This window comes from Nicrophorus vespilloides, unplaced genomic scaffold, assembly GCF_001412225.1.
Source record: "Nicrophorus vespilloides isolate i.1.1-1 unplaced genomic scaffold, Nicve_v1.0, whole genome shotgun sequence".
In the NCBI taxonomy this organism is placed as follows: Eukaryota; Metazoa; Arthropoda; class Insecta; order Coleoptera; family Silphidae; genus Nicrophorus; species Nicrophorus vespilloides.
This window is the reverse complement of record NW_017098347.1, coordinates 1-19325: the sequence shown is the minus strand read 5'-3', so window position 1 is coordinate 19325 and position 19325 is coordinate 1. Positions and strand designations below refer to the sequence as shown.

Here is a 19325-nt window from a genome sequence, read left to right as displayed (position 1 = left end):
AAGTTCGCATTCTCGACTTAACTATATACGATTATATTATGTTTCAAGTGTGGACGCTTTCATTCAAATATAATTAATTTTATTATTACATTTCGTTATGCCCATCGGGGTCTTCTTCCCAATTCTCCATCCTCTTTTCGAAACGCGTTTGAATGATGTAGAAGAAGACGAAGTATAGTTTGATCCGAAGAGTTCTTACCTCTCTCATTGTGAGTGCGTGCGTGCTTATGTATGTATGCGTATTTGTGTGTGCACGACGAGTGTGAGTTTGTGAGAGAGAATAAGTGTGAGAGCGTGAGGTTACGTATATATGGGTCCTGAGTCGGGGCCGTGCAATTAGCGACGACCGCATGTTTCCAACCATTGTTACTAAACCAATCCACATTCTTACCATCAAACCTAGCTAGAGGTTGCTGCATGGTCTTGCTTCGTCTTTCTCAGTGTTTTTATTGTGGAACAAGTTCGAATGCACCGAGCGCGATAATTGCAAAATGGCGAAGATCTGCAAATGCGAAGAGCTGTGCCGCATCTCGCACTGTATTCCGAAATAATCATCGGCCGTATAATGCATATAATTATTCAAATGCATCTGATTAAGGTTGAGAACAAAAACCCATAGGAGCGAGATGAGATGCGTGTGTACCAATTTACATCCTCCGCGTTACAATTTGTTGCCTTCCTACTTCTTCTTCTCCTTTACTCTTATTATTTTTCTTATTTTACAACCACCTTTTATCTCACGTTCAGCATCTATTCATATCACTTGCTCCATCACCTCGCATCCCAATAAATAATTTTAATCGTGATTACTGTTTAATTATACCTCTTCGTCGCTCGCAGAAGGCGAAGAAGACTCCTCTTAAGGATTTTTTTGATTTTATTTATTGGTGTATAGCGATAAAATATTAAATAGAAAAAGTGAATTATTTTATCTATATCCAAATTTGTATTTACTTTTTGCTTTAATCACTTATGTTAACATCTTCAGTTTCAAATCTATAAATTATCGTTTCGTTACTTTTCAAGTTAAAAAAAAGTTTAATTTTTTAATTATCTAAATTTTAAAGTAAAACTTTCTTAATTAAATAATAAAATTGATTTTACAATCACCAAATCTAATATAATTCATGATTATCTATGTTTTTATAAAAACATACACATGTTTTCATAAGTTTATATAATATACACGTTTGTTGAGAACAGTTTATGAATAAACCAATAACTTGTTAACTCTAGTAAATGAGATTGGCTTATTCACGTAACTCGTTAACAGGAAATAACAGTATTATGAATTAATTGTTAAACTATATTTATTTGTATAGGATTATTAAGTAATTAATTAATTAGTTATTATATAAGTTTAGTATATAATCCAGTTAGTGTACACACTAACCTTATTATATAAATCTTTGCTGAGAATAAAACAGTAAATAAGAAAATTCACATCTTAATTAATTTCCAGATATGAGAGATAACTTCTAAGAAATAGTTAACACTATGTTATATAATTAAAGGCATGGATCATTATTTCAACGTATGGTCTCATAATTAGTATGCAGAACAACTTTTGGATTTATTTTATTAAAACAAGTTTAAGTGTAAAATGTAGTTTATATAGTTTTTACACATATATTTTTTCTCTAAATGAATGAATACAGCTGGATGCGATCTCAACTAAAGCGTATTAATAATTTCTATAAGTATAAAAAATAAATGTTATGCGAAATAAGCTTTTTTATAAGAAAATAATAATTAACAAAATTTATTATATAACTACGTTATTGATCGCAGGTTTTTTGTCTCAGAAAACTCTCATTAAAACTTGATGTTGACTCATTCCGTTCTTAACTTATTTATTGGTTTTATCACGGCGTGTGGCTTTCTATTTGTATTATTAGATATAATCTTAAAAATGGGTCTGTTTTCCAAAAAGGTTGCCGACCCCTGATCTAACGTAACGAAGTCATGTTGGTTTATATAGGCAGAATGCAGTAATTTGTAAATGTAATTTAGATATTAAAACAGAAAATTTATAGTAATCAATAAACATTTAGTATTTCATTTAACAAATGCAATTAGAAACCATTGCAAATGTTAATTGCATTAGAATATATATGAAAAAATTAGGAAGAATCGGAGATTTTTCCACTCGCTGCGTTTTCTCCTGGGTATTTTCTTTGTCAGAGCCATCTCTCTTCCAATTTAAATTCCCCATCCCGAATTGTCCTTTTCAAGCAAACCACGGAAGCGTTTAAATAAAATACGAATTCACGCCTGCAGCTCCCGCTTATTATTATTCTCCTCCACTGTGTATACAAAACCCACGTATACTACTCACACACAAGAACATCCTCCCCATTTAATTCCTTCTTTAATTTTCCACTCGACTTGATGGAATAAGGACGTTTCGTTTTCCTAACAATTACGCGCGCATTAATAATTTCCAATGATTCATCACATTTCGATTGGATCACAACAATTGTTGGAGAAGCAATGGAGATGAGATTAACAAGGAGGTGATTTGCCTCTCACCGTTGTTCGTCGGAAAGAGAGCTTATGTTTGTTTATCCATTTCGTTCACGTTTTCGTGCCTTATCTGTACCATTTCTTCTTGGATAACAACGGATAGATGTCAAAATGGTGGAACAGTCAAAATATTTAACCGTGACGAATCTCGGAAACCGTATCGAATTACCAAAAGCCTTTTCTTTCTTGTCCGTCTCTTAACGGACGAACGGGCGTTCCAAACGGATTACGTAAAATAGTCTTTCTGTGATTGTGACATTTTAATTCGACTTTTATCGGAGCCGCGCTTCTTCCAATTGAGCGTCATTAATTATTTTAGACCGGAATAATTATAGGCATTAGTTAAACTTCGAAATTACAGGGGATGAGGAGAAAGAGGAGGCGTCTCTAATTATATGCGAGGATAATTACGGGCGTCCTCCTTCGGTCGATTCACTTGATTGCCTTTTTATTCTCCTCTCCTCTTCGGCACTGGTCATTACGTCTAATAAGTTTTGTAACAAACCTGGATTTTAATCATCTTGTTTATTACTCTCACACACGGCGCTGCTTTTATTTACATTTATCAGAAATAATTTTAATGTTAATAACTGCATATGTTCTTTTTTTACTTTGCAACAGTAACGCGAGATGCCGTTACAGTATTTTTTGTTCTTCTTCTTTATTATCCATCACTTTCCTCACTGAACCTGTCCACATTTTTGTTTTCTGTTAATTTACACTATGTATGTTTATATATGTCGGAAGTTGAAAAATTGAAATTAGAACGTTCGAAAAAGCAGTGTTTTCACATTTCATTGATTTACTCACGAAAACTATAATAGATAGAATGAATCCAATATATGCATATGAAAGCTGAATGTTTGGCGAATCCAGCAAGTATAAATACATTCCTGTGCTCTTATCCATATTGCTGTAATACGCGTTCAAAGTTGATAAATTGAAATTAGAACGTTTGAAAAAGCAGTGTTTTCACATTTTATTGATTTATTCGAAAATTATAATAGATAGAATGAATCCAATATATGCATATGAGAGCTGAATGTTTGGGGAATCCAGCAAGTATAGATATATTCATGTGCTCTTATCCATATTGCTGTAATACGCGTTCAAAGTTGAAAAATTGAAATAGGAACTTTCGAAAAAGTAGTGTTTTCACATTTCATTGATTTACTCGAAAACTATAATAGATAGAATGAATCCAATATATGCATATGAAAGCTGAATGTTTGGGGAATTCAGCAAGTATAGATACATTCCTGTGCTCATATCCATATTGCTGTAATACGCGTTCAAAGTTGAACAATTGAAATTAGAACGTTCGAAAAAGCAGTGTTTTCACATTTTATTGATCATCAAGTAACATCAAGTTTGGAAACCACTGCTATAGACATTGTCCCCACCTAACTTCTAGAAATCATTAACACATCATTCTTCACATGTACGCTAATCCAGAAAACTAATTTGTAAACTGAACCGGTCTCAACTGTATGCATATATCCTCCAATTTACACGGTAGATAGGTTCCTGATAAAAACGTGTAAAGCGAAATTGTAACTTTTTGAATATAAAACCGTGTAAATAGAAAAGTATACAAAATTGTTTTTACTTTTGTTTTGTCTTATGAATTTTAAAATTGAAATCTAAAAAATATAAATTCAAGATCTAGCGACCCATAGTTTAGGAACACAACCCTACATGTTGAAATACTTAACATAAATTATATATAATGCCTTTTTAATATATTTTTCTTGAAAATATATAAAAGAAATGTACAAAAACAACGCGAAAAAAATGCCAAAAGTAATTATGCAAGAGCAGAGTGGCGTGCTGGGCCCATAACCCAGAGGTCCGTGGATCGAAACAATGCTCTGCTAGAACTTTGAAAGAAGATTCATATTTTAATATTCAATTCTTTAAATCAACTAATCGAAATAATGGGTCTATATCGAAATCCCGACATTCGAAATACTATGTGGATTCGGATACTGTCACGATTATGGTTGTCGGCATTTTGGCTGTCGGAATATCGATTGCTACCGCTAAATAATTAAGTATAAACAATAAAATAATATCAAATTAAAATTCTTCTTAAGAAAGGTTAATTCCGTGTTGTTGTATATTCGTTACTTTTGATATTCTGTTAATATAATCAAATATTATTAAGCAAATCACCATTTCATTAAATAGACAAAAACTTTTGTTACCAAAAATAAAACAAGTTATATAAAAAATATATTACCAAAACTTAGGTGTTTGGTAAATTGGTGAACACAAAGGTTGAATAAATATACAGTTTTCTTTAACCCACGTAAATATCTTACACTTCACTTTATGCACTATTACGTAATATAAACTATAGTATTTAACCTTGGTTGAATAGTTATTGCTTTTTATTAATAAATGTGTCAAACAAGCTGTTATTACAGTTTTAATGGTTTATAAATTAAAATTACAAACTACGTGACCGATCAACCACGTAAGTTTTATATAAAAAAATGAATGAATGATTTGTCCAATTATATTATATTACATTTTGTTTCATAATTCATTTTTCTTTATTTCTTTACACCTTTCATTGCTGTAACGATTAAAAAAAACACACGAAAGATTAAACAATTTTAAAGTGTAATTGATTCCTTCTTTTAATTTTTATTTTTATCAAACAATGCCAGTTCCTTTCAACCTTTAAAACAAATAAAGCGTGTCCTGTCTCTTATTTATTCCGTAATGACTTGCATACGTTCATACGATGTTATCGTTTTAATGACAAGAGTTAAACGTACCGGATTATTGACCTTTTCAGTTTGTTTGTTTTTTTACAACTTCAGGTATTTTAGATATTCAATTAACAGCAGATGTTTAAAACAGATTTTAGTTACAATAGGGATTGCAAATAACAAACACACCTTTAAAACATCTTGAGGACAAGTTTTTAAATGATTTGTCTCATGTATTAGATCTTTTGTCCATTGATGATTAATTACGATTAATAATAATAATTACATTTTGATTTCTTACCTGTTTTGTACCATTAAAACATTTATTTTATAATATAATTGATTTTTCTGTTAAAAATAATACTTTTGTTAAAATAAGGAATAATATATTTTTTAAGTTAACTTTGTACGTGCATTAATTTACCGATTATGAATGAATTGATTCCTTCTGATTAACAATAACATGTACAGATTTAATTAGACTAAATAAATTGATAGTATTAGACGTTTTTAAAATTAAATAAAGAGTAGTATTTTCATATGCAGTAATAATTGGTAATCCGCCGACATCTCGCACTGTATGAAACCGGACTAATCGAGGACTTTTAGCCGCATTTTTTTTTATTTTCTTTAACCCCTTAACTCAATTCACATTATATGAAACTATTTATTTTGTTTTTTTTTCCAATTTTTATAATAATATATAAGAAATTTCTATTTGAATAACTACATAATCACTGAGCATTTAAATATGTGAAATATTCCACAGCGAATCTATACTTTTTGATGAGATTAACCGAGGACAGATATATAATTATTATGTGAACAAAGTATGAGTATAAAACTTGACTAATTGCGAACGTAAAGTAATTGAAACATCCACGTGAATAGTTGCTGAAAGTGTAAAAGGCAGGAACAATTTGAAAGATCCTTTCCACGCTCCAGGCCAACTCGTTTAGCGTGTACACATTTACTTATTTTTTTCTTCTTCTTCTTTCTCCGTACATACGTGAACAAGATGTAATGTTCTCCATCATACAAAGATAAACGTGCAGCGAATGTCACGGAAATTATTAATTTATTCGTTGGAAACGTCTTCCGAAAAAAAAAATATCTAAATTACCATGAAACAATGTAAATAACGTGCGACAAAAGTGATTTATATTTAATTGATTGTTAATACCGTCTATAATTTAAGAACCTCCTCATTATTTATAACGAAAGTAGTAGAAGTTGTCACAGATTTTAAGATAGGAATTTCTTATTTAACGCTAGATTTATTAGCATTATTTTGTAATAATTTTTCGGTTTTTATCTGCTGATAATTTGTTTAAGGTTAATTATTATGGTTCTAATTACAAAAATTACCCAAAAAGTCTATTTTATATATTAATATTTATTATATAATTAAGAAATGATTGATAAATAATTAATGATAAATAATCAAGTGGTTCTATTAGTGGTTAAGATTATTTATATGAATTTATCCATTCGTCCATATTAAGAAAGGAATGCCTTGAAACAAGGATATCATAAAACCATAATTACGTAAGCTTTATAGCGGTTTCCAAAGTGAACGTTGTGAAGCTTTTTCACGCAATTTTTTTCGCTAGAGTATTGAAATAAATCTGTGTTGAAGTATTCAATTGCATGTGTCAAGTTGAGTGAGTTGTTGTTGCCCAGATTTATATTAGTTTTTGTCCCAATACACTACATGGCAATACTGGTAGTAGTAGTAACAAGAGGCGCAAGGATGGATGAGTCTTGGACCAATTTAACGATTAAAACTTAATAGGTTATTAGTAATTACCGATTTGCTATAACACACAAAATTTTACAATGAAAAACAGATTGGCAATAAATCGATTCGTCCGTATTAAGAAATAAATGACTTGAAAGAAGGATATCATAAAACCATAATTACGTAAGCTTATAGCACGTAGTGTAGAGGATTCCAAAGTGAACGTTGTGAAGTTTTCTTTTTTTCACGCAATTTGTATTGGTAATTTGATGAAATAAATCTGAGTTGAAGTTTTCAGTTGCATGTGTCAAGTTGAGTTGAGTGAGTTGTTGTTGCGCAGATTTATATTAGTTTTTGTCCCAATACTCGTAGTATTAGTATTAGTAGTAGTAGTAACACGTGGCGCAAGGACGGATGAGAAGGGTGAGTCTTGGATATAGTTGGACCAATAGTTTGTTATTATAACTGAGTCAGTCAAATGGTGGGGATGCAATAAATTTAACGGTGGCGCACCCCCTCGCTTTTAGGCCTTCCGTGTCCTCCGGCGCCCGGTGCTGATAATGGCCAGTTCAATGTGTCACTGATTGATAACGTCGATATAACAACTGCACCGGTCCACTCGACTCACTCAACATCCTCTCAACTGCATTCAATCGATTCAAAATACACACGAATTTTAACTGCACTAAATCAACCTGAACGACACCACCTAAACGCAATTATGAGCAACACGACACATCAAGTAAATGTAATCAAGTGAATTCGATTATAATACGGGCACGTATTGCCATTTAACTACAATCCAAATATTACAGGCAGTTAAAATCAGTTCATAACTCAGAAATAACTATAAATTGATGTCACATTTAAATAACAACTTGTGTTGACAATTTAATAAAAAATAATAAAACAAATAACTGCTGCAAATGGCTATTGAGTATAGCTTTTGTTAAGGTTTCTACTTAATTTGTTGATCTATCACTATATATTATAATAATAATATTTATTGAAACAGTTAAGAAAATATGTTTTTTTTTTAATTTAATCATACCTAAATATATGTTACATTAAATAACCGATAAATTTTGACAAAAAATACCGGTAATATTTGAAGCTAGATAAAGTCTTACTAATTTCAATTTAGTTCTCAGAACATGAAATTTTTGTTTCAAGATAATATTCACATTTTCACTTATATAATTAGCTGTATTAGCATTAGGTGTATTTGATTGTACAGGTACCCCTCGGTTTACGTCGGCTCAATTTACGCCGATTCACAATAATAAATTTAATTGCTTATTTTTCACTTTTGTAGAACTTAACCCTATAGTTATCTCACTGTAAATATGGGTTCATTTTACGCCGATTCGATTTGCGCCGGCTTTTGTAGGAACGAAACCGCAACAAATTTAAGATTGATAAATTATCTGCGCAAAATACTATAGGGAATAAAAATTAAAATTAATTTTACGTAATCTAGATGAATTATACTATACAATTTAAGAATATAATAAGATTAATAATATTAATATTACTAAAAACTGATTACTTTTACGTGTTCAAGAGCAACGCTCACACTTCCTCCTGAACTTAGAAATATACATTATTATACCTGATTTGAGTCATAAATGTATACGACATTACCGGTAAACGATTAACCGGTTTTACTGGAAAGTTTGATTACTGTAAATACCGGATGGATACCTTAAGATAGACACATTATGAAAAATAATTATCCTAATAGCTCCTTATATAAATATACTGATTTTTTAAAAGTTGGTACGTTGACAATACACTACATGTCATTGCAGCTGCAATTTTAATTAAAATATCAGATCAATCTCCATTATAACAAATTTGTTATGTAATAGTTGATACTCCTAATAAAGATTTCAGTCTAATGTCACGCATAGTGTGTGGATTTAAACAATTTTCAAAAATTATTCACCATTTAAAATAATCAAGGTATAATAACGTACGTATTGAAATGTAATAAAGGTAATAAGTAACAAACTCCATAGATATTAGTAGTTAATACTGCACGTTGCACATTGATATGCATGAGCATGCACATATAGCCAATACTTAATCATTAAAGCAGATACACCAATCAGTTCTAGTAAATTATACCTAATGCGTACACCATGGAGCTTTTTCATTGAATTTACTTAAATATTATATAATTAAAACTGTTATTTAATTTACAGTTAACTTATTCAGGTAACGAATTTAAAATAGACTTAACTTTTATATAAGTATATTTAATTTATATAATAACAACATATAAAGTGCTATTAACTGCATTACTTTATATATTATAGTAGAACAAAAGTATTTACAAAAGCGAAGGTTTATCAATGTGAACATTAACTTTAAAGACTTGCAGTAACTCTTATCTAATTATAAATATGTGATTATTAAATCAAAAATTGTAGCTTTATTTTATATACTGACAATAAATTGTTGTCCATAACCACAAATATATTGTTTAATTTAAAAATTATAAAAGAAAAAAATGAAATAAATAAGAATAATATTTCCAAATAATATCTGGCCAAAGCGTTGGAAAAAAATAAATTGTTTTTTTTTAAATAATATTGACTTTAATTTGTAACATAATTACTTTTGAAAATATAATAATTTTTGTAGACAGAAGTCGTATTTGGTCCAAATTATATTTGTGATAAAGAAATATCTTTTTTCTTATAAGTGATATAAGTGAATATACATACTTCACATAGTGCGGTTTCGTGCTGTTCGGATTCACTAAAGTTCGGTTTGAACATTTTAAAACAAACTAAATTTAGTACATAATTTTTCAATACATAAATTATTGTTTATGCATTTTTTAACGTCCTCAAATAGTCCGGTTTCAAAGAGTTCGGGATATTGGTGGAAATAATTAGCCGGACTATGCGAGGTATTGTTTAAAAGAGTTACGTAGCCCATTGTAGTAGTATCGACACAACACTTTGTTCTATTATTATTATAAACTATTAAATAAATACCCAAAGGTTATGTTAACAATCTAATTTACGTGCAGCGTGTGATTATATGAAGATGATGATGATGACATGGGACTTGGGTCGGGTCATAGCTGTAGGTCGATCGTAGTTAATTTGTGGTTTGCGTTGGGGGCAACTTAAAAGTCGGTCTCGAACCTCAATTGGACTTGGATTTATGATATCTAACCTTCGGTTATTAAACAAATTGATGATCGGATCGCGGAACATCTTTCAATTATTGATACTCGATTACTCGTAATCATGTTTCGATTATTGACCATTAGACCTTATTACAGTCGATAATCAATTACACGAATGTGGAACGAATGCCTCGATTCCCTTTGTTCGAACCACAACAACATAGGTTTGTTATTTTGCATCGGATGCATACAAAACATTTGCATTTTAGTTGCATCCATTCATAAGATTAAATTGCGTTTATATAACGTATTTAAGTTGATGGATTTGATACTACAAGAACACCTCATACCTTTCCTGTTCGGAAAGTTTTTTGCTTTTATTCTACAAATTTATCATTTTAACTCTAAAATAAAGTTTATAAAGTCCAATATCAAAAATCTAGTTTTAACTTCTAATATAATATTGTATAATTTATATAGTTTTATATTTAATTAAAAATGTTAATTAATAAAGAATAAAGTTTATCCAAATTAATTTAATGATAATAAATAAATACAATTTTATATAGATAATTTTCTGTGATTAAAAAAAAATTGGATTGAATTTATCTACAAATTTATCATTTTAACTCTAAAATAAAGTTTATAAAGTGCAATATCAAAAATCTAGTTTTAACTTCTAATATAATATTGTATAATTTATATAGTTTTATATTTAATTAAAAATGTTAATTAATAAATAATAAAGTTTATCCAAATTAATTTAATGATAATAAATAAATACAATTTTATATAGATAATTTTCTGTGATTAAAAATAAAATTGGATTGAATTTATTGATATTGGGGGAGATTTTATATTGAAAAAAATGAAGATAATTTCAGAAACATATAAATCTTTCATACTGAGAATAATTTTGAAAGACCCTAGTAGCACTTACACCCAAAAGTTAATTGTAAAAGTGTCGGTGTCTTAATTTATTTATTTTCTCTTCTTTTTTTTTATATGAGTAACGGTTTATATATATTGCGGCAAAGTTTAATTAAAAAAGAATGTGTTTTATGGTGTACACCCATAACCTCCACCCATCTCGGATGCAGCCTGTAATTTCAGTGCATCGTAAGATTCGAATTAGTTACAGATTAAAAAAAATCGTAGCTAACAGAATTTCATATAAGATCGCAATATATTTTAATAATTCATGTCAATTCAATTCAAATTTGTTATATTTATATCAATAAAACAATATATAGAAATAATAGAATATATAATAATATTTCTAATTTCTAATGGAAGAATTTTTTTCTAATCCTACAAAATGTAAAATTCACTGTGTGAACTATAACGGTGTCCCAAAATTAAAGCAAGATTTGAATTTGCAAATTGCAATTTATGTATATTAAAATTTTCTTATAGTGATAATATTTTTAGAATATTAGAAGTAATCATTTTGCTATTAGGTATTGTTTGATTCTTCGGATCTTTGTATATCCTTTTTTATTGATAATACTGGGAGGTTTCTCTTGCATTTGTATTCATTTTATTTATGCAATATATTCGAATGACTTATTGTCCTGTTTCTTATTTTCTTTAAATGGACCAATATTTCAACTGAAAATTCTACGAAGTTTACGGATTTTAAAATATTTCCAATTTAAATAAATTTTTTGTAAGCATTCTGTGGAGTTTGGAGTTGCTAGATCAATTTCTATTATATACTTTTATATTTTCTTTAATTAATGCTAAAATTAAAGCTTTCATCTGTTTTTCTTTCTTTTTCTTTTGTAGATAGATTGCTTAATAAAATAAATAAAAAAAATAAAATAAATAATGGGGTTTTATTTCCTAAATCAATTTCATATTTACTAATCGTTTGATTTTTTTAGACTTGAAACCTTATACTAAAAATAGCGCCAAATTTAAATCCGGCATATTTCACTTCGATTTTTGTCAGGAAATAGTTGCTACATTTCGTAGGAAGCAATAAAATGAGGAATTACTGAACAAATTTTTGTTAATTCGAAGAGGAAACGTAATAAATCATAGACTCAACAGTTTAAAAACATTTTCATCTCTTATTTTGCAAAACTTGTAAAACTCTTAATTTCTTTTCCTTTTTTAATCTGTCATGTAAATAATTTTGAGTTTTATTTTTCACTGATCTTAATGTGTTTCTTTTGCAGAAGGGAATTGTGGAAATGTTTTGAATCTGTTGATTTTACTTTTTTGACTTACTTTGCAATAAATGATGCAAAATTCGCTTGTGATCAGGCTTTACTAAATTCTATACTTTTTTTTTGCCTTGTTCTTGACATTTTGATGTTTTAGTTATGTTACAGTTGTTAAATAATTAATAATGTAAGAATATCACTTTTGCAACAAAGTTTGGCCATCGCACACTTAGATTCACAGAAATTAATTAAATTGACTATTTCCAATAATCTGGATGTGAAATTGAAGTGTAGCGGACAGAGGAAGTAATAAATAATTTCTCACCTCACAATATTGTGTATTTTTTGTACTAAAACTTTATTTTAACCTTATAGTGATAATTTGTTTAGAACATTAGAAGTAATCATTTTGCTATTAGGTATTGTTTGATTCTTTGGATCTTTGTATATTCTTTTTTATTCATAATATATAATGGGAGGTTTCTCTTGAATTTGTATTCATTTTATGCAATATATTTGAATGACTTATTGTCCGGTTTCTTATTTTCTTTAAATTAATCTTCGAATTGATGATTCATTTGGACCAATATTTCAACTGAAAATTCTACGAAGTTTACGAATTTTAAAATATTTCCAATTTAAATAAATTTTTCAACTTAATATATCTCAATTTTATTTTGATTTCCGTATGTAAAAAAGATAGGTCTTATTAGATAAATACTCGTATAACGTATATAATTAATCATTTAATAATTAAAAAAAACATTGGACATGAGGAAGTCCAATTAGAACAAGTAGAATAGAGTAAGTCGAAGCTCGCTGTGCGTTAAACCTTTGTAAATTGCAAATAATAGCATAATTACATACATTTAGTTGAACTGCTTCCGTAAATGCTTACGATATTCATCATGGCGTGTGAAATATGGAAGAACATTTCCAGCAGATATATCATCTCATTATATATTTTTTTAAATTTAATTTATTTGCAGAATGTTCGCGAATTAATGTTTTCGGAGTGCAATTCCAGAACTCGTTCTCTTCATGATCCCGTCGAATATATTCTGGTTATGTGGTGTGCATCTATACATATATGTATATATATATATAAGTGTGTGTGTGTGTGCTGACCGCTTTGGCTCAATGAACCCATAGATCAAGCCCCAATCCCGTTCCGATTACTAACGTCCATGCAATGCTGCTCTCCTTCTCCTTCTTCTTCTTCATCTTCTTATTCTTATCTTCCATGCCTACCGTCTGTCTGCCGGATGCAAATTTGCCACTTTCCGCTAATGACTATAACAGCAAACCGAAGGAAGAGAATTCAACATGTTTAGAACTGCATTTACAGAGCGAACGGCTGGTCTCGCTAAATACTAGTTTTTTTTGTGCAGTTCCAATAAATGAGATTGCATGTATAAACCAGTGCGTATGTAAAATAAAATCTAATTGCATGATTATAACATAATCTTGATCTAATTAGCCATAACTAATTGCTTAGTAAAGTACTAGTTTTTTTTTGTGCTTTGTTATATAATTAGTGAATTTACTGTAACGTAACAGTTACAACTTAACACTCTCAGAGATTATAACAAAAGTTGTACTCTACTTTCTGTTTTTGGAGTCAATAAATTTAGGGTATTGGTATTATTAATTGTCATAATTATAAAAAAAAATATTAAAAAAAACATTATTATTTTTATTATTAGCTATAATTTATACTTTTCATAATAGGAACTATAGTTTCTGGTCAATAAATAAGATAACTTTGGTCTTTGGATAGTTTAATAATAAATTGTCCTTGCTTAAAAGTGAAAATATATGCATACACATAAATTTAAAACTTGCACAATTAAATATATGGTAAGATGTATCATGTGAAGAATTCCATTACATTTCTCATGTTTTACTGAATTACTCGAAAACTAATACATTTACAATATATATTGATTTTTTTTAATGTCGTATAATTTTATTCACAATCTCTTCATCAATATGAATATTGAGTAAATTTAAGATCGCGGTTGACATTAAATGGATAATTTGTCCCTGAAGATAGTTACCATTATGATGATTTACAGTAGTATATTGATTTTTTGTAATGCAATTAAGACGTTAATTTAAAAGATATGTCGTATTGTATGAATACAACAAATTTAACTTTACTTTATTAAAATTAAATATGTATTTTATAATGTAATTGAGAGTAATGAAAGACAATTAAATAATATTTTTTCATATAAATTGATTTAAGTTTTTGTGCAAATTATGATTATTACTAATATAATGCTTTATAATTTCTACATTTTTTTTATCTAATTATACTTGTTACATCCGTAAGACATTAATAGCTTAATGTATTAATATATTTAAATTATATTAAAATCGAGCTAATTCATGAAAATGCAAGTATATACTCTTACAAATAAATTTATTTAGGTGTACGTCTTTCACTTTAAATTACTGGAACCTAAAGTGTTTTAAATAAGTTAATTAATGGGAAATTCTAAGTATTAATTTAATAATTTTCAAGATAAACTAGTTTATAGCAAGAATTCGTATTTTACAAATTTAATAATTGACTATACATAATAGTGAGAATTACTGGTGCTTCAACTTTTGTTTTGTTTGTAAAAACAGATTTTTAAATTATAGAATTTAAATACAGGAGATGATGAATATTAACTTCCCGATTTTCATACTTAATAAAATTTCATTTTTTTCACATAACCTCGCATCTTCTTATAGTTTCGGTGTAATAACTATTTTAATATAGTTATTTCTTTTTATATTCCACATATCTGTTTTTTACATATGACTTTTAAAATAAATTATTGTATTTATATTGTTTCTGACAGATGATTTTTTACTGAAATGTAATATTTTGATATAATATTACAGCAATCATTATCTCGCATATTGCGGCTTCGATTAGTCCGGATTCACTATAATACGTTGTGAAATAAATTAAATTTTTAATTTAGCAACATACAAATATATTCTAAGAAAATAGCACACAAAATGATTTTTACAGTAAAGTCTCTTATACTCGTTTAATCATGTTTCAAACAGTCCGGGATATTGACGAAACCGATTACCCATACTATTTGAGCATTGCTGTAATTAGAACAAATATTAATATTAATTCTCAGATCCGTTTTTATCTTTAATATATAATTAGTTAAAAATGATTATATTAAGTAATGATTGTAATGTGTAATCATTTTTGTGTAATCAGTGTTTCTCAACCTTTCTGCTCGCGATCCAACATATTTGATTGTACTTACAAAGTTGACAGCTGTGATTTTGCAATCCATACGTAATGTAATGGAATTTATGTATTTATAAATATATATTATATAAGAATTGACTTTTCTTTTCCTGCATTTAATAAAACAGAAACTGTATAATATAATATAGGTATTCTATAAATTATTCGCTTTATCTCTAAGATACACATGAAAACATTTGTATTTTGTGAGAATATCCGAGCTGCATCAACAACAACAACATCATTTTTCTTAAGACGAAGATCACAAGAGTGCGGACAAATGACTACCGTTTTGCTTTGCCTCGATACCATTTGTTATCTTTCCGGAATAATGCCGAGGACTCTGAGTGCAAGGCAAACAAAGGAACGGACGAAACAAAGAGGACGTTCAACGGTATTCAATTAGTGTTGCCGTCCCGGGGCGGTGGCAACCATAAATCAAAAATCTAAGGGGGGCAAAACAAATAACTTAATTCCATTGGGCAGTCGTTGTCGTAGTCGTTGTTAGACGCGAAGAACCAAACCACCGCATGGCGAGAAGAAGGGCCTTCCTTCAGCAGCGTGATTTATGGCCACAGCCAAATAAGAACTTTTCGTGCTTACCACGGCGAATTGTTAATAACCTTCCGCATGACATTCGCTGCTTCGTTTCTTCTCTTTTTTTAACTACTTTTTCCATCCGTCGTCGTCCTCGTATAATCGAATGAAAGAAACTCCGACGATAAGTAATTATTGATTACGTGTAGCCGCGCCGCGCCGTGTGATTAATGGCTGTAATAAATTCATTAGGCATCGCGGAATTGTACATCTAACAGTTTTCAAAACATATAAAACCATTCCCCATCGGAATTCAAGAATGAAAGGAAAAATAAACACTCAAAACGCTCTTTCAGCCCAGAGTTCTCGTTAAATCAATCACCTACGTTCAATTTAAATAGCTCTACACTATTTTACATATCGCTTTAATAGTTTATATAAGAACATCGTAGATCATGTCACAAAGTCAATTAAAGTATTCAGATTAAGCCAAAATATCTGAATTTAATATCCGGAGAAAGGCAAATAATGATGCATAACAGGAGACATAAATATATGACATTTTGATATTATATCAAACTATTTGAGGTAGTTCTTAGTTTGATAAACATTTCTTAATGTGTCAATACTAAGATTATATAAAGAGCAGAGAGTCGAACCGAACCGTAAACAGAAATTAATTTTTAATAATTATTTTTTTTTTTTCGATTTTAAATTTTAATTTCAACCGGAACTAAACCAGAACCGAACTGAAACTGAACCGAAATTTTTAGACGAACCGAAACCGAATCTAGAACGATAAACATTTATTTGGGACGTAACCGTAAACCGGAATTAATTAATTAATTTCGGTTCGACTCTCCGGTAAACAGTAAAAAAAATATGTTTATATTTATGTTATGTTAAAATTTGAAAATATTAGTATTATTATTATTTTTATATCATCTATAGCCAAAATAATGAGAAAAGTAATAATAAGACAGCATTTTTGAACACGTAGATAAATTTTATTAATTGTTTTAAAATATATTTATAACTTTATATTTGAAATAAGATTATTATATTTTTCATATCAGAGTTAGGTGATGTTGAAGCTCGGAAATGTCTAATGAGTTAATCGTCCGTTTAGGAATAACGTCGCAGGTGCGAGGCTTTTTGGCATAATTAATTAGGCAGGTAGAGCCTTTAGGTCTTTGTGAACAAAGCACGGAACATCCCACGTTTGACGTTCGCGTGGTCGGTGATTTTTCCAGGTCAAACGGAATGTCGCGTGTAAATGGCGACGCAAGCTAATTTGTCACATCAAAGATAATGCCTCCTGTAACTTAGCTTTCCGACGATCGTTTACTGCTGTTAAATATCGCACTTAATTTTCCACACTTTTCATTATACACATATACTACGTATTCTTATCAAACGCAGCAAACAATCTGACGAGAATTGAACATTTCAATTAATTTTAATTGCACATTTTATCAAAATGTATACCATAAAATATGTACTTTGGTTGCGTTTTCTAGATTCATTAAAACAAATATTTTCTAGATTGAAGTAGGAATATGTTAATCATTTAATGACTTATTTAACCAATTTCACAAATTATTCATATCACATTTTTATGTGGACAAACCTAAGTTTTATTATCTAATTATTATTATTATTAATTTGATTGTATCTATATAACATAATTTTCATAGTTTTTCAACATTTATTTCAGTTTCAATGCTTTATTTCATATGATTTATCTTTTTATTTTAGGTTTCCAATTAGTATCCAACTTCTACTATTAATCTTTATTTTATTTTACTTTGTTTCATTCTTTCATTTGGATATTTGCCGCATAGAAAATAACGTTTCGTGATTTACGATTTGACATTTTGATTTGTGTTTTGGGCGAAAGAATTTCGTTTTGCTTATTTCTGCTGGAGGGGCGGTTTTGTCAAAAAAAAAACAAAAAATAAATATTAATACGAGAAGTAAAACGATTTAGTGTTTTCCCTCTCGTAATTACGCGATGATGGATGTTTCCGTTTTACCAGCTTTCACGTTTACTTGATTTTTTCTTTTTTGCTTCGAGTTTTCCAGGTTTGAGCTCATTTTTTATTTCGTCCTGGAGTGCGATAAGGACGGGCGTTTTTCCCGTTTCTGCCATTCCAAAGTCGCGATACGTACGCCGTGTCATTAATCAAATCCGCGGTCCCGGGAAAAGGAAAAAGGAAAATGTGGGTGAAATTTATACACGGAATTCAGTAATTAGCTAATCTAGGCTGTTCCATGCGCCCTTCGCATCGAGCACACATCGGGCCCCACCCACGCATTTGTATGCGTCTCGTGATAAAGAAGCGAATATATCTATATATATATTGTTTCGTTTTTCTTTTTCTTCCCTTCGTGCATTATGCGGGATTTTCTTTCTGGTTTTCCACCTTTTCCGTGTTCGCTGCATCGCTATTGAGTCATCTGCCATTATTTTATACTGCATGTGTGGCGTTATCGCTCCCCTTTTTTTCCCATCCCCAAAAACGTGGGGAAAGAAAGCGTTTAAAGCCAATGACTTAGTTCCATGTTCGTTACGTATTCAGGATGGGTACGTTGTTTGGGTGTGGGTGTATGTGCGTTCCACGTATAAACGGAAAAGTAAAACGATGAGGGTCGTGAGATGGGGAAGAACTTTCTGAAACTGCGGAGGCGGGAAAACGATTTCCTATGATAAATGAAATAAATATGTTTGGAATATATTAAAGGAGACAAAGACTTTTTGCACGAGGAATATTGTATAACGCACAATATCAAATAATACAATTTGTTAAAATTTTTCGTTTATAATGTATAGTTATTATATAATGCAGCGGTCGGGGAACCGGGGTAAATTACCCAAAATGGGGTAAAAATGATTTTTTTTGGGTAATAGGAAAATTTTTCTACTTTCATCTTACCAAACTCAGAGAGCGGTTCTCTGACTACTTTTCAGATCTTAATGTACAAACTGTGAATTGGGTTGTAGATCCTTTTAAATGTGAAATTACTAACATACCAAAAGAACTTCCAGGTTTGGCAGAGGCAATTCTTGAACTTCCATCCAATACTGTATTCAATTTGAGACCAAAGCAAATTGCTGCCATTTGCAACAACCTACCTTTGTGAACAAGACTTTTCCACTCTAATGAACATAAAAACGAAAAACAGAAATCGATTAAACGCCGAAGACTGTATTCAA

At 29.7% G+C, this 19325-nt stretch overlaps 1 protein-coding gene across 1 annotated transcript in view; it reads right to left on the bottom strand.

Moving 5' to 3' along the window:
* LOC108562226 (myrosinase 1-like) overlaps nucleotides 1-13548 on the bottom strand; it is a 29391-nt gene extending 15843 nt beyond the window's left edge. The window contains exon 1 of the mRNA XM_017920496.1: nucleotides 13487-13548. Coding sequence (XP_017775985.1) covers nucleotides 13487-13548 — 62 coding nt within the window. The remainder of the gene's footprint in view (nucleotides 1-13486) is intronic.
* Between the last annotated feature and the right edge of the window lie 5777 nt (nucleotides 13549-19325).